The 16,903-nt window shown below is 42.6% G+C and overlaps 1 protein-coding gene across 4 annotated transcripts; it reads right to left on the reverse strand.

Annotated features, from left to right (window-relative positions):
• Window positions 1-291: 291 nt before the first annotated feature.
• Window positions 292-16,609, reverse strand: LOC141133418 (uncharacterized). 4 transcript variants are annotated; one of them, XM_073622793.1, is made up of 4 exons: window positions 15,645-16,609; window positions 15,405-15,532; window positions 6,977-7,098; window positions 292-4,964 (listed from the first exon to the last, which is right to left on the reverse strand). In XM_073622793.1, the coding sequence occupies exon 4, from the start codon at window positions 4,942-4,944 to the stop codon at window positions 3,904-3,906; it is 1,041 nt and encodes a 346-aa protein (XP_073478894.1). In that variant the 5' UTR covers window positions 4,945-4,964; window positions 6,977-7,098; window positions 15,405-15,532; window positions 15,645-16,609; the 3' UTR covers window positions 292-3,903. The 4 variants fall into 4 exon arrangements, with proteins under 4 accessions (XP_073478894.1, XP_073478898.1, XP_073478897.1 ...); XM_073622797.1 differs by having other exon boundaries at window positions 6,966-7,098; XM_073622796.1 differs by lacking the exon at window positions 15,405-15,532.
• Window positions 16,610-16,903: the final 294 nt, after the last annotated feature.

Here is a 16,903-nt window from a genome sequence, read left to right on the forward strand (position 1 = left end):
CACTTCGAAAGTGGTATTTTTTGTATGATATTCTGATTGGGGCTTTAGTCTCCCAGTAGATTTGTGTGAGTTTCGTTTTTATGGGGCTTTCTAGGGGCATAAATTACGCATCTAATTTCATGATGACCTATCACAATTTTGGAGGCCCTGGAGCACCAGGACAATGAAAACACCCACAAAATGACCCCGTTTTGGAAAGCAAACACTCCAAGGTGTTTTCTGAAAGGCATAATGAGTCTTTTGAAAATGTAATTTTTTGCCATAAGTTTTTGAAAAATGTAAGAAAGAAAATGAAAATGTATTTTTTATTTTTTTACACAGTCATCAATTAATAATATATTTCTAACAAACAGCATAGACATACTTAGAAATACACCCCAAAACACATTCTGCTACTCCTCCTGAGTGTGGCGATACCACCTGTGTGAGACTTTTCCACAGCCTGGACACACAGAGAGGTCCAAAATTCGAGGAGCACCTTCAGACTTTCTAGGGACATACAGTGCCTTGAGAAAATGTTCATACCCCTTGAAATTTTCCACATTTTGTCATGTTACAACCAAAAACGTAAATGTATTTTATTGAGCTTTTATAAGATAGACCAACACAAAGTAGCACATAATTGTGAAGTGGAAGGAAAATGATGAATGTTTTTCACAATGTTTTACAAATAAATATGTGACAAGTGTGGCGTGCATTTGTATTCAGCCCCCCTTACTCTGATACCCGTAACTAAAATCTAGTGGAACCAATTGCCTTCAGAAGTCACCTAATTTAGTAAATAGAGTTCACCTGTGTGTGATTTAATCTCAGTATAAATATAGCTGTGAAGCCCTCAGAGATTTGCTAGAGAACCTTAGTGAACAAACAGCACCATGAAGGCCAAGGAACACACCAGACAGGTCAGGAACAAAGTATTGGAGAAGTAAAGCAGGGTTAGGTTATAAAAAAATATCCCAAGCTTTGAACATCTCACAGAGTACTGTTCAATTCATCATCCGAAAAATGGAAAGTATGGCACAACTGCAAATCTACCAAGACATGGCCGACCACCTTAACTGACAGGCCGGGCAAAGAGAGTATTAATCATAGAAGCAGCCATGAGGCCCATGATAAATCTGGAGGAGCTGCAGAGATCCACAGCTCAGGTGGAAAAATCTGTCCACAGGACGACGATTAGTCACGTACTCCACAAATCTGGCCTTTATAGAAGAGTGGCAAGAAGAAAGCCACTGTTGAAAGAAAGCCATAAGTAGTCCCATTTGCAGTTTGTGAGAAGCCATGTGGGAGACACAGCAAACATGTGGAAGAAGGTGCTCTGGTCAGATCAAAATTTTACTTTTTGGCCTAAGAGCAAAACGCTATGTGTGGCAAGAAGCTAAACACTGCACATCACCCTGAATACACTATCCCCACCATGAAACATGGTGGTGGCAGCATCATGTTGTGGGGATGCTTTTCTCCAGCAGGGACAGGGAAGCTGGTCAGAGTTGATGGGAAGATAGATGGAGCCAAATATAGGGCAATCTTAGAAGAAATCCCTGCAAGTCTGCAAAAGACTTGACTGTGGCGGAGGTTCACCTTCCAGTAAGAAAAACGGCCCTAAACATACAATCAGAGCTACAATGGAATAGTTTAGATCAGGGGTCGTCAAACTATGGCCCTCCAGTTGTTCAGGAACAGCATATTCATGTGTTAGAATGACCCAGTCAAAGTTCAGACCTAAACCCAATTGAAAATCTGTGGCAAGACTTGAAAATTGCTGTTCACAGACGCTCTCCATCCAATCTGACAGAGCTTGAGTTAATTTGCAAAGAAGAATGGGCAAAAATGTCACTCTCTAGATGTGCAAAGCTGGTAGAGACATCCCCAAAAAGACTTGCAGCTGTAATTGCAGCGAAAAGTGGTTCTACAAAGTATTTGACTCAGGGGAGCTGAATACAAATGCACGCCACACCTTTCACATATTTATTTGTAAAAAAATGTTGAAAAACATTTATCATTTTCCTTCCACTTCACAATTACGTGCCACTTTGTGTTGATCTATCACTTAAAATACATTTATGTTTTTGGTTGTAACATGACAAATGTTAAAGGGTATGAATACTTTTTCGAGGCACTGTAAATCGCATATCTAATTTGCTGACTACCTATCACATATTTGGAGGCCCTGGAGCACCAGGACAGCAGAAACACCCACAAAAATGACCCTACTTTGGAGAGTAAACACTACAAGGTATTTTTAAGAGGTACGGTGAGTCTTTTGAAACAAAGTCCCAAGTGGTAACAAAGTAATTATCTTTGTTCACACCCAATGGCATTACAAACTGAATGAAAAAACAAGCAGATTTGACTTGCATAAGTTTGTTCACACCTTGTGTAAAGACATGCGTATTTATTAGATAGGTCTCTGCAACGACACAAAGAAAACCATTGTGGCCTGTTCATGCCAAAACACTGCTGTCATGTGAGTTTTTTTTTTCTATGAAGAAACATTTAGCACAATTGCTCTGCAGGAGCACAAAAAAATTGTTCTCGGTTTGCACCATACCATTAGTGTAATTTTAATTTTTTTTTCTGTGAAAAAAAAAAAGGAATACATATTGCAGATTTCTGCACAGAAAAAATCTGCACAGGATAGCAGGTTTGTGCGGTGAACAGGACACAGAGAGCAACTGTTTTCTTTGTGCCCTCCCAGAAACAAATGCAAAAAAAACTCACATCTCTGCACATGTGAGAACGAGGCCTACAAAACGATCCCCATAATGACGGACGAACTAAAAAAAAAAAAACTGTTGGTGTGAGCACATTGGGTAATTTCTCCCATGTGACAAAAAATCAGTGTGATAAGCTGGCAAAATCTTTTTCCTAAATTTCTTCAAACGATGTACAATCCCTCTCAGGCAGTTACGAAACAAGTATCCTCACGGAAGATTTACCCTCTGTCCATGTTCTGTTGCCAACTCAATATTTTGCATTTTCCCTCACTTTCAGTTTCAGGGACAATAGTAGCCAGTGAATCTCCCCAGCAGGGAATACAGACCGCAAAATAAAAAAAAAAAGGCCAAAAATGGGCAGCACGTCAAAGGATATATACTTATAGAATTGTAATAAATGCTTCCAAGGCGGCTGTTTTCAGCGCACCCCCTCCTCAAATGTCAGCACCATGCTACCCCAGGTTTGCACCCCCCCCCCATCCTTTGGTTGTTAGGACACTGGCATAGCAACTGATGATGCTGTGGCCAGACCAGCGGCCTGGGCATCGATTGCTTGGACACACTGAACTGTCGGTTACCAGGATACTGGCACAGCAACCAATGGTGCTGGGGCCCAGCAGCAAGTGTCCTAGAAACCAGCTCAGTAAATCTGGCCACAGATTGATTAAAGCTCGGTCAGTTTAGCACTGACCAGTCAAGGTTTTATAACTCTATGGGTAGGCTGGTTGCACTGCAGTTGAATTACTGATCCACTTTAGTACAACCAATCACTTCCAGCAGCTATAGTCGCCAGCAGTAATCATTTTTTCCCCCTGGCAAGGAAGGCTCCCCACCGGCAGAACATAGAAGTGCTGCATGATGGATTCCTCCATCAACGTTAACTGTGTTGATTGGGGAATTGAGCAATTTTCATTCCTTCCACCTGTGGTGGAAGGAAAGAAAATTGCATAATCTATGGGCTGCTTTACTCTGCTCAGTATATACAGGGAAATGTTACTGAACCGCAGTGAGGATGGAGTGTCCAGTATGGATATTCCAGCTTCAATGCTGCCCCTCCAACAAGTGTTGCCTGAGGTGGTCTCCTTGCTTTGCCTCATTGGCGGCACATACCTGCCTTTATTTAGCAGTCTATCTTGTGTTCCTGGAGTACAACTTTAATTAGGTGTTCCCTAAATTTATGTGAAATTCATAAGATATAAACAGATTCTGTCCTGTGTGAATGTTCCGATGAAAAATGATATTGCGTCTCTCCCATGTGACTCTTTTGGTGTCTAGTAAGGTTTCCCTTTTCTGTGAAGCACTTGTCACAATCTAAACATCTAAATGGCTTCTCTCCTGTGTGAACCCTCTGGTGTTTGATCAGATCTGATTTGGCTATAAAACATTTATCACACACAGAACACAGGAACGGTTTCTCTCCTGTGTGAATCATCTGGTGTTTAGCAAGATTCGCTTTTTCTGTGAAGCACTTGTCACATTCTGAACATCTAAATGGTTTCTGTCCTTTGTGAGTCCTCTGGTGTTTGGTCAGATTTGATTTGAACCTAAAACGTTTATCACATTCAGGGCACACATATGGCTTCTCTTCTGTGTGAATCTTCTGGTGTATAGTAAGATGTGATTTCTCTTTGAAGCTCTTGTTACACTCTAAACATCTATATGGTCTCTCCCCTGTGTGAATCCTCTGGTGTTGAGTAAGATTTCCTTTTTCCGCAAAGCTTTTGTCACATTCTGAGCATTTAAATGGTTTCTCCCCTGTGTGAATCCTCAGGTGACCAATAAGAATTTGCTTTTTTGCAAAACACTTGCCACATATCACACATCTATATGGGTTTACTCCTGTGTGAGCCCGCTGGTGTTGGGTTAGCTCCGATTTGGACCTAAAATATTTATCACATTCTGAGCATAAATATGGCTTCTCGCCGGTGTGAATCCTCAGATGATTAGTTAGACTTCCCTTCTCTGGGAAGCACTTGTCACATTCAGGACATCTAAAAAGCTTCTCCCCTGTGTGGATCTTCTGGTGTTTTCTAAGACCTGACTTATCGGTGAAGCTCTTATCACATTCTGAACATGTAAATGGTTTCTCTCCATTATGATTCCTCTGACGAATAATTAAATGCTCCATAATTCTAAAGGACTGTTCACAATCCATAGAAGAAAATGGCTTTTCACTTGTGGAGCTCATCATTTGGTGAGATACTGCTTCACTCACAATCCTTTTCATAATTCAGTTTATTAATCCACCTGTAGGGAACATAAAATGTTTTGTAGAATCACAGAGTGTAGACAGCATCAAAGTTGAGGTAGAAATGTAACAATTTCTATTCTAAATAGGAAGTAACCATTTTTTGTAGATTTAGAGCCCATTCACACAGGGACGACTTGTCAGGCGACTAGGTCGCCTGACAAGTCGCCTCCCGTTCTGTGCTATGGAACCGTTCTAAGGGGAGCGACGCAAGTCGCTCCGACTTAGAAAAAGGTTCCTGTACGACTTCGGGGGCGACTTGGGGCGACTTGCATAGACTTCTATACAGAAGTCGTTTTGCAAGTCGCCCGGGCAGTCGTTTGCAGGTCGCCTCGCTGAGGCGACCTGCAAGTCGTGTTGCCCCTGTGTGAATGGGGTCTTAGTGTTAATTTTATCACAATTGACTAAATTAAAAATGCGAGTTCAAAAGAATAATTCTAGGCATGGCTATTTGGACCAATATTGCACTCTCTTCTAGGGTTGTCCCGATACCGATACTAGTATCGGTATCGGCACCGATACCGAGCATTTGCCCAAGTACTTGTACTCGGGCAAATGCTCCCGATGCTTCCCCCGATACCTAGAGGACAGCAGTGATCGGCGCGTGGGGGAGTTACAAGATTCTCCCCCAGCGGCTTTCACCAGCTTTAGTGACATACAGCAGTGATCGCTCACAGCTGACTGTCACTGCATCCTCCTCCGTGCCCCCTCCTTTCCTCTGTGCCTCTCCGCTGTCCCCTGCATTCCTCTCTCCTTATCTGTCCCCCTCCGTTTCTCTCTCCTTATCTGTCCCCTCCGTTCTCCCCCTCAGTTCCTCCGTCCCCCTCCTCCTTCCTTTGTATATGGATAGAGTCAGCTGACTCTGTCCATTCACATAACTGAAACATTGTAATCTCCTGTGATTATAATGTGTCAGTTTATGAATGGAGAGGAGCCGCTGTTTTCTCTCCATTCATTCTCAGTGCAGCTGACGCTGCAGAGAAAGGGACTGGGGAATCTCTATCCTCTGTCTCTTTCTCTGTCTCAAGGGGGAGATATCAGAGGTCTGTTAAGACCACTGATATCTCACCAAAGCCCCCCAAAAGGGCTGATTAAAAAAAAACAAAAAAAACAAAAAAAAAATAAAGAATAAAAAAATATTATTGTAAAAAATAAAAATTGTAAAAAACAAAACAAAAAAAACACACACACATACAACGTTCACCCCCCCCCCCCCAAAAAAAATAGCAAAAAAAAAAACTGTCACGTGACATTAAAAAAAAAGTATCGGTAATCAGTATCGGCGAGTACTTGAAAAAAAGTATCAGTACTTGTACTCGGTCCTAAAAAAGTGGTATCGGGACAACCCTACTCTCTTCTCTCTCCTGCAGCCGCTGCTGACTGATACAGGGGATCATGTACACGAACCAGAACGGGCTGAAAATATTATTATTATACAGGTTTTATATAGTGCCAACCGTTTACGCAACGCTTTACAACATGAGGGTAGACAGTACAAATATAATACACTTTAATACAGTAGGAATCAGAGAGCCCCGCTCGTTAGAGCTTACAATCTAAGAGGGAGGGTCAAGAGATACAAGAGGTAATAACTGTGGGGGATGTGCTGATGGAGAAAATAAATGTACAGTTGTTAGCTGTGGGGCAAATAGGCTTCTGTGAAAAGATGAATTTTCAGGGATTGTCTGAAAGTGGACAGAGTAGGAGAAAGTCAAACAGATTGGAGTAGAGGATCCCAGAGGATGGGAGAGGCTCTGGAGAAGTCCTGGAGGAGAGCATGAGAGGAGGTAACAAGGGAGCTAGAGAGCAGGAGGTCTTAGGTAAGTATACAGATCTTTTTTACGTACGTTAGGCAGCATAGGTAGCAGGAGGGAGAAGGGAACATTTTTAGGATTAGTTAGGCTGGAATTCAAATTTTTATTAATAAATTCCACTTAAAGTGACAAATAGGTATGCATGCAGTTAGATATTGTACGGATAGTCTCCATTTTCAGTCTTACCCCCACTTTACCTTTGTACAACGTGAGTGCAGTTGTACTGGATGTCTACATATTACCATGCAGTCCAACAGGTACCAGAGCTTGACTATGTGCACTTGGTAACCAAACAGTCCAGGTCAGACAAGCCAACTCCCTACAAAGAGATAAAATGTGTGAACCTTTGAGAACTTGTTAAATCAGTAACCTACTGTGGTTTAGCCCTCGTTCACATTGGAGCGAGAGGTCAAAACTACATGATAAGTCAAATCACATGACAAGTCGCACTCACTGTTCAAACCGGTGCACGGCTGAATTTGAGGTGCCGCATCAATTTGAAAAAGTAGTGCCTGTACTACTTTTGGCAAATCTGGGTGCAGCTTGCATAGACATCTGTGCATGAACCCGCACAGATGTCTTCCAAGTCGCACCCGAAGTCGCACTGAGATGCAGCTTTGAAGTTGCTTGATTTCAGGTGAAGTTGCACTATTTCAAAGCTGCAGTCAATGTGAACATGGGCTTCAAGTGATACTAAACCTAACTTTTAGAAAACTGAGTAGGCAGCTTTTAATTGCAGAAGAGATATGCTATGTCTTTTCTGCAAACCCATGTGTACACCGACTCGCTCAGGACCCGAAGGCACGAGCAGGGGCGGGGTTGGGGAAAAGTAATTCTAAGTACCAATAAATAAATAAATATATTTATATATATATATTATAAAAAAATTCTACATACCCCTGTTAAAATGGTTTCTGTGATGTAAAAAATGAGGCAAAGATAAATTATTTCAGAACTTTTTTTCACCTTTAATGTGACCTATAAACCGTACAACTCAATTGAAAGACAAACTTAATCTTTTAGGGGTGGGAGTAAAAAAAAAAAAAAAAAAAAAATAATAGTGTGGTTGCATAAGTGTGCACACCCTCTTATAACTGGGGATGTACAGTGGATATAAAAAGTCTACACACCCCTGTTAAAATGTCAGGTTTATGTTTTGTAAAACAATGAGACAAAGATAAATCATTTCAGAACCTTTTCCACCTTTAACGTGACCTACAAAAACTGTACAACTCAGCTGAAAAACAAACTGAAAGATTTTAGGGGGTGGAAAGTAAAAATAAAAAAAAAAACTAAAATAATGTGGTTGCATAAGTGTGCACACCCTCTTATAACTGGGGATGTAGCAGTGTTCAGAATTAAGCAATCACATTCAAACGCATGTTAAATAGGAGTCAGGACACACCTGCCATCATTTAAAGTGCCTCTGATTAACCCCAAATAAAGTTCAGCTATTCTAGTAGGTCTTTCCTGACATTTTCTTAGTCACATCCTACAGCAAAAGCCATGGTCCGCAGAGAGCTTCCAAAGCATCACAGAGGGATCTCCTTGTTAAAATGTATCAGTCAGGAGAAGGGTACAAAAGAATTTCCAAGGCATCAGATATACCATGGAACACAGTGAAGACAGTCAGCAAGTGGAGAAAATATGGCACAACAGTGACATTACCAAGAACTGGACGTCCCTCTAAAATTGCTGAAATGACAAGAAGAAAACTGGTCAGGGAGGCTGCTAAGAGGCCTACAGCAACATTAAAGGAGCTGCAGGAATATCTGGCAAGTACTGGCTGTGTGGTACATGTGACCACAATCTCTTCATATGTCTGCGCTATGGGGTAGAGTGGCAAGACAGAAGCCTTTTCTTACGAAGAAAAACATCCAAGCCCATGTAAATTTTGCAAAAACACATCTGAAGTCTCCCAAAAGAATGTGGTAAAATATGTTATGGTCTGATGAAACCAAGGTTGAACTTTTTGGCCATAATTCCAAAAGATATGTTTGGCGCAAAAACACTGCACATCACCAAAAACACCATACTCACAGTGATGGGTGTCCGCAGGTAGGGGCAAAGAGGGGGTTAGTGCCCCCCCCCCCGGAGCAAGGTGTCCGCATATGGACACTCAGGGGCCAGGCTGAACCTGGGTGGGTGCAGAGCCGGCGCTAGCATAGGGGAGGAAAGGCAGCCACCTTAAGGTACCAGGAGAGAGAGGGCACTAAAGCCACGGGGTCCCTCAAGAAAAGCTGATGCTAACGCCGGTCCCGCTCACACCTTCACCCAGCTGAGCACAGGTCACACAGCGCGCACCGTGACATGCAGCACCGCTGCTGTGATTCTGTAAACATCAAGTATAGATAAAAAAGAAAACCACCTATAGTTATAATGCTAGAAACCTTCGCCACATCCCAGTACAAAAGAGAAAATTGCAAAAGGGGGTGGCCTAGGGGATTTTATGGGCAAAGGATGTTAACCAGAAAAAGGAGTAACAAGCGTATAAAAATATACAAAATGTATTAAATTTAAAATAGTAGTAAAGTAGGTACTTAGGGTAAATAAACCTAAAAACAAAATTAGTCAGACTGGGTAGTTACATAACAGTTATATGCCAAAACACACAGTTAATCTAATGGTAGGAGGTCAAATGGAGTGCATGTGCATAGAAGTCCCAATATGTTTCGGAATAGAGGTATGAGTAATAAATTCAGGGGCTCATTAGAAACAAGCTATTTTTGTCTGATAATGAAATAACAAAGATATCAAAAAGATGAGAGAATGAACAAATGTACAAATGTGAGAACACCGATTCTGTGAACATCAGCCGCTGCCTCCAGTTTACACTAGCTTCCATTTGCTCCTCCAGGCTGCTACTGCCCCTCCTCTCCCTGAGTCCCGGGTGAAGGGCAGAACAACCGCTTTTCTCTCTCCAGGCTCCAGCCCCGTACTGAACAATTCCCGCAGAAATGCCTCCAGTCCAGCATAGAGTCAACATATGCTGCTGAACTGGAGGCGAGATATGAGGGGGAGGAGTCAGCAAGCACAGGCGCGGGATCAGCACGGAGTGGAGGGATGAAAGGTAAATCTTGCTGCTTTGCATAAGACAGCCCGCTGGCATGTACACCATGGTGACCCTCTAGAGATGAGGAATAGATGGGAACATAGGGACAGAGTGCAAGGGAAAAAGAGAAATGGGGACAGAAATGGACATGGGGCAAGACAGAAGATTACATGGGGGACAGAGGGACAGAATCCGCTTCCTATCTACTTGCTCAGCTTGGGATCTGTGTGCTGATCCCCTACTGAGCAGATCCCACACAGCCCACTTTGCTCTGTGGGTGGTGAGGTGTAAACAGACTTGAGTGTTTACAGCCAATTGCCCTCTGGTGGAGAGCCCGCCAGGAGGTCAGCGCGGCGCTGCGCTAATCACAGGCAGTGAGACATTTTCCCGATGTGCGGCTGCAGAGATCGGGAAATGTCTCACTGCCTGTGATTAGAGCAGCGCCGTGACGACTTCCTGGCGGGCTATGCACATGGAGTGTGCGAACACGCCGGAGCTCATCCTTATTGCCCTCCAATCCCATCTGCCCAGACAGAGGAGAACAGATCCCCTTTGTTTGTTTTTGGCAGGTTGGATTGGATGTAGGCGGGTGTAAACGGACACAAGTCTGTTTACATCTAACACTAAATAGAGGACAATGGAGGGTCTGATCTTGTCTGCCTGAAAAACTGACAGGCAGATTTGATCAGACCAATCGGTGCCAATATGGGGGGAGGGGGGGGCAAACTCTAAATCCCCAGCCACTTTCTGGAGCTTCAGATTTTTAATGTGCTACAGACATGTTCTTTTAACACACTCCTAGCTGCAATAGCAGCCAGAAGTATGTGTACTTTTGTAAATCCAAATGTTGGCTGATCACTTCCACAACCGCTACGATGTGCCACCTATATGCCATCACATAGGGGCTATTGGTTCCTTATGTGATTAAGTTTTAACTGTTTAAATGGACACAAACAATAATACATTTGAAGTCTCCCAAAAGCATGTGGGAAAATGTGTTTGGTCTGATGAAACCAAGGTTGAACTTTTTGGCCATAATTCCAAAAGATATGTTTGGCGCCAAAAACAACACTGCACATCACCAAAAGAACACCATACCCACTGTAAAGCATGGTGGTGGCAGCATTGTGCTTTGGGGCTGTTTTTCTTCAGCTGGAACAGGGGCCTTAGAGGTAGAGGGAATTATGAACAGTTCCAAATACCAGTCAATATTGGCACAAAATCTTCTGACAGATTGGGAGTGTTTTTGCACAGAAGATTGGGCAAATATTACCAAGTCAAGATGTGCCATGCTGGTAGACTCATACCCAAAAAGACTGAGTGTTGTAATAAAATCAAAAGGTGCTTCAACAAAGTATCGTATTTTTCTCTCCATAAGATGCACCTAGGTTTCAGAGGAGGAAAACAAGAAAAAAAAATTCTGAACCAAATGGTGTACTAAAATATTTAATATTATACTACTACTATAGGTGGGTGGTGGACACACAGAAATACCACCCTCCTATCAAATCAGCTCAGGGTGGCAGGGCAGACACAAACACCCCTTCAGCCTCTTCTATCACAACAGCTCAGGTGACTGGGCAGTGGATACCATGCCAGCCCACATTTATCTTATCTCACCTCAGGCAGCGAAGTACACTGCCATTACAATGCACAACCCCCCCTGGCTGTCTGTCTGGCTGGCTTGCTGAGAGACAGATACACCCGGGCGGCAGCTAGGAAGGAGGACTGGGGACATAGTTTGCAGCAGCAGCTGCCGGTGGGAGGAACAGAAATGAAAACGGTCCGGGCTCTTGCCGCTCTCGGGATGGTGTCACCTCTGGCGGGTGTCACCCAACCTGGGTGCAGAGCGAACCCCCATAGCGACACCACTTACATCCCCCTCCTCCATAAGTTTTGGCACCCGGGACCATGTTTTGGTGGACCGCCTCCCCCCGCTCCCCCTTGGTATGCCTCTGCCAGGATGGGCCTCACATCCTGTCCTCTCTCTCTCCTCCACAGAGAAGCCGAGTGCCAGTATTCTGACATGGTGGCGACGGGGTGGCGGTGCCTGGTCAGTATTCGCTCCATAAGATGCAGGGACATTTTCTCCCATTTTTTTGGGGGGAAAAAAGTGTGTCTTATGGTGGAAAAATACGGTATTAGCTTAAGGGTGTGCACACTTATGCAACCATATTATTTTATTTTTTATTTTTACTTCCATCCACCTAAAAGATTTCAGTTTGTTTTTCAATTGAGTTGTACAGTTTATAGGTCACATTAACCACTTCCAGACTGCCCGTCGACATTTTACGTCGGTACTTTGAAGAGGAATACCATTGGTTATGGCAGCAGCTAGCTACCATAACCCCGGTATCCTCTTCTTCAGCGGGCGGTCTGCTTCAAGATAAAAGTGGTCTCTGTGGCGGATTCACCGCGAGATCACTTTTATCGGCGGCGGGAGAGGGGCTCCGGTACCCTCCGCCGGCAGCGGCGGAGGCGATCGCGTCCCGTCCCTGGCTTGGCATGGAGACGAGAGAGGGGAAGATGGCCCCCACCCGTCTCCATATCATTGCAGGGCAGAAGTGATGTCAAAACGTCACTTCCGCCCATAGCTCTTAAAAGGGACATTTTTTTTTTCAAATGACATTACATTATTTTATTTTTTTTTATTGCATTTTAGTGTAAATATGAGATCTGAGGTCTTTTTGACCCCAGATCTCATATTTAAGAGGTCCTGTCATGCTTTTTTTCTATTACAAGGGATGTTTACATTCCTTGTAATAGGAATAAAAGTGTCACGGAACGGCAGAGTATGTTGTATGTAAACAGGGCATTTTCCTTTTCTGCCTAGCAACATGACAGATCTACTGCTCCCTGTCATCGGGAGCAGTGATCTCTGTCATGTTGCAGTAAGGCAATCCCCCCCATAGTTAGAATCACTCTCTAGGACACAGTTAACCCCTTGATCGCCCCCTAGTGTTAACCCCTTCCCTGCCAGTGTCATTTACACAGTAATCAGTGCATTTTTATAGCACTGATCGCTGTATAAATGACAATGGTCCCAAAATAGTGTCAAAAGTATCCGATGTGTCCGACATAATGTCGCAGTCACGATAAAAATCGCAGATCGCCTTTAGTTCAAATCCCAACCACAACACTACCTGCCTGGAGTTTGCATGTTCTCCCTGTGCCTGCGCGGGTTTCCTCCGGGTACTCCGGTTTCCTCCCACACTCCAAAGACTTGGATCCTGTCTAAATTGTCCCTAGTATGTATGAATGTGAGTTAGGGACCTTAGATTGTAAGCTCCTTGAGGGTAGGGACTGATGTGAATGTACAATATATATGTAAAGCGCTGCGTAAATTGACGGCGCTATATAAGTACCTGAAATAAATAAATAAATAAAATACTAGTAAAAAATAAATAAATAATAAAAATGCCATAAATCTATCCCCTATTTTGTAGATGCTATAACTTTTGCGCAAACCAATCAATAAACGCTTATTGCGATTTTTTTTTTTACCAAAAACATGAAGAAGAATACATATCGGCCTAAACTGAGAAAAAATTAGCTTTTTTAAAAAAAAATAGGGGATATTTATTATAGCAAAAAGTACAAAATATTGGGTTTCTTTTTCAAAATTGTCGCTCTTTGTTTATAGCGCAAAAAATAAAAACCGCAGAGATGATCAAATACCACCAAAAGAAAGCTCTATTTGTGGGGAAAACAAAGGACATCAAATTTGTTTGGGTACAGAGTCAAACAACCACACAATTGTCAGTTAAAGCAACACAGTGCCGTATCGCAAAAAATATAAATAATACATATGTGAGCAGCGCCCACATATGAAAAGGGTGTTCAAACCACACGTGAGGTATCATCGTGATCGTTAGAGTGAGAGTAATAATTCTAGCCCTAGACCTCCTCTGTAACTCAAAACTTGTAACCTGTAGACATTTTTAAACGTCACCTATGGAGATTTTTAAGTGCCGGAGTTTGTCGCCTTTCCAATTTTGAAGCACGACATGTTGGGTATCAATTTACTCACTGTAACATTATCTTTCACAATATACACAAAAATTGGGCTAACTTTACTGCTGTCTTATTTTTGAATTAAAAAAAAGTGTATTTTTTTTCCCAAAAAAAGTGCGCTTGTGAGACCGCTGCATAAATACGATGTGACATAAATTATTGCAACGATCTCCATTTTATTCTCTAGGGTGTCTGAAAAAAATATATATAATGTTTGGGGGTTCTAAGTAATTTTCCAGCAAAAAAAAAAAATGGATTTTAACTTGTAAATGACAAATCTCAAAAAGAGGCTCGGTCCTTAAGTGGTTAAGAAAATAAAAACTGATCCTTTACAATCACTTTAACCACTTGCCGACCGCCGCATGTACATATACATCGACAGAATGGCACGGCTACGCAAATAGGCGCGCCGCATGTACATATACATAAACATAATGGGCGTTCCTGTACATCCCTTTGAACTTGCCGCTGTGTGGTCGCGTGCGCACTGCCGGCAGTGCGCATGCAACCCCCGTGAGTGTGATAGCAGGTCCCGCGGGCTCGATGTCCGCGGCGATACCCGCGATCGTCTCACGGAGCTAAAGAACGGGGAAATGCTGATGTAAACAAGCCTAGTTCTGCCTAGTGACAGGACACTGATCACAGCTCCCTGTAATCGGGAGCAGTGATCAGTGATGTGTCACACGTAGCCCCTTCCCCCCACAGTTAGAATCACTCCCTAGGACACACTTAACCCCTGCAGCGCCCCCTCCTGGTTAACCCCTTCACTGCCAGGCACATTTACACAGTAATCAATGCATTTTTAATCACACTGATCGCTGTATAAATGTGAATGGTCCCAAAATCGTGCCAAAAGTGTCCGATGTGTCCGCCATGTCGCAGTCACGATAAAAACCGCAGATCGCCGCCATTACTAGTAAAAAAAAAAAATTATTAATAAAAATGCCATAAAACTATCCCCTATTTTGTAGACGCGATAACTCTGGCGCAAACCAATCAATAAACGCTTATTGTGATTTTTTTTTTTACCAAAAATATGTAGAATACGTATCGGCCTGAACTGAAGGAAAAAAATGTTTTTTATATATTTTTAGGGGATATTTGTTATAGAAAAAATTTAAAAATATTGCTGTTTTTTCAAAATTGACACTCTTTTTTTGTTTATAGCGCAAAAAATAAAAACCGCAGAGGTGATCAAATACCACCAAAAGAAAGCTCTATTTGTGGGGAAAAAAGGACATCAGTTTTGTTTGGGAGCCACGTCGCACGACCGATTGTCAGTTAAAGCGACACAGGGCGGAATCGCAAAAAGTGCTCTGGTCTTTGGCCAGCCAAATGGTCCGGGGCTTAAGTGGTTAATGACAATGCAAGTTTTTCATACATTTTACGTGTGCCCCTGCTTGTTTCTGCCTGCGTTACTAGAACTCGCAGGTTTGAATGTGGCCTAATCCCTATTCACATGTGTGTGTTGTGTGAATGTGCATTTTTTTTTTTTTTTTTTGGGAAAACACATGCAAAAAAAAAAAAAGCATCAATGGATCTCCTGCACTTTGGGTTACCATTAACAATTAAGCAGGTCTTTCATGTGTTCCAAGATTGTGCAGATGTGAGTGCAGCCTAAGGAGATCCAATCCTCCTGATCAGTGATGACACAGAGCTGGGAGTTCTCACACTGTACACACATCACCTATAGGAGGAGATAATGATGAACAACACTGGAATCTATCACACAGATCACTGTCCCCCTCCCCTCCTCCATCATTGTCTGTCCTCCTCTGTAGAAGGAACATTTTACATACCAAACACAGGACGTTCTGCACTGATTACAGGACAAGACGTCACTTCCTGCCTCTCTCTGCTGCTGTGCATTCCGGAAATCACTCCCAACTTTCCTCACTTCTCAGGTTCCTCTCCTCTGAGTTCCCAACTTCCTGTAGGAACACCTCCAACCCTCCTCCTCCTCACCATTTACCTCACATTCCCTGCAAACCTCTACTCTGTTCTACAGGATTTCTACTTATTATCTGTATATAGTATGGTCAGGACTGAAAATGCAATAAAAAAAAATTATCTTAGGTGGATACAAAATGGGTGCTGTTTGTATTCTGTTTTGCAGCCAGCTGGATGACTTTTAGGCTCTTTAGACTTCTATGGGGCTCATCTCCCTGTGTTGCAAAGAAAAAAAAAAAACTTCTCATTTTTTTATGTGTTTTGTTTTTTTTGTTTTGTTTTTTTTTTGTTTTGTTTTTTTTTTTACACATTTTGAACATCTGCATTTTTTTGGCTAGAAATTACTGTAAACCCCCAAAAAAGTATATTTCTGATATGACTATATTTTCTTAAACCAGAGACCCTAGAGAAGAAAATGTTGCACGATATTTGGGAAATTATTTACGCAACGTATATTTATTTTTAGGAAAAAAAAATACACTAAAATGAGTTTTAATGCACACAAACACAATATAACATTCCATTTTTAGTAATATATAAAAGATGAGCTTGTGTCAAGGAAATTGATACCAAACCAAAGTCTTAAAATTGTACATGCCCGTGGAATCAAATGTAGCACCCTCCTTATTAGGTTGGTAGAATGTTAGATACATTTGGTTCTTTTTGGCTGTTCTGTAATTAGTGGAGCAGTTGTTGATTTCTTTTGGCTGTTAGTTGCGGGTACGATTATTTTTCCCTGCCTTCCAGGTTCTGGACCATAGGAGTGGAGCAAGGCAAATGGTCAGCATGAATATTTATGGAGGGTGCCCAGAAGGTGTCTGAGAAGCATATAAATAGTCTGAGCTGCAGAACAGACATGTCAGACTCCATCTGTTCAGGTAGGGGTGCAGGGCTGGATATAGCCTCTCTGATGTGTGGGTGTATGTGTGGGGTGGGGGGGGGGCTGTGGATGCAGGGGTCAGCAGGGCAGGGTACAGGGGGTCAGTAGGGTAGAGGATAGAGTCAGCAGTTTGTAGGGTAGTGTACAGAGGCCATTAGTTTGTAGAGCACTGTACAGTAGGTTATCAAGGCAGTGTACAGGGGTTAGCAGGGCAGAGGACCAGGGGCA

This window comes from Aquarana catesbeiana, linkage group LG03 (genome assembly GCF_042186555.1).
Source record: "Aquarana catesbeiana isolate 2022-GZ linkage group LG03, ASM4218655v1, whole genome shotgun sequence".
Classification (NCBI taxonomy): domain Eukaryota; kingdom Metazoa; phylum Chordata; class Amphibia; order Anura; family Ranidae; genus Aquarana; species Aquarana catesbeiana.

What these genes read in the sequence shown, in the direction of transcription:
- LOC141133418 (XM_073622796.1), bottom strand. Translation starts at nt 4,944, where the DNA reads ATGAAAAGGATTGTGAGTGAAGCAGTATCTCACCAAATGATGAGCTCC.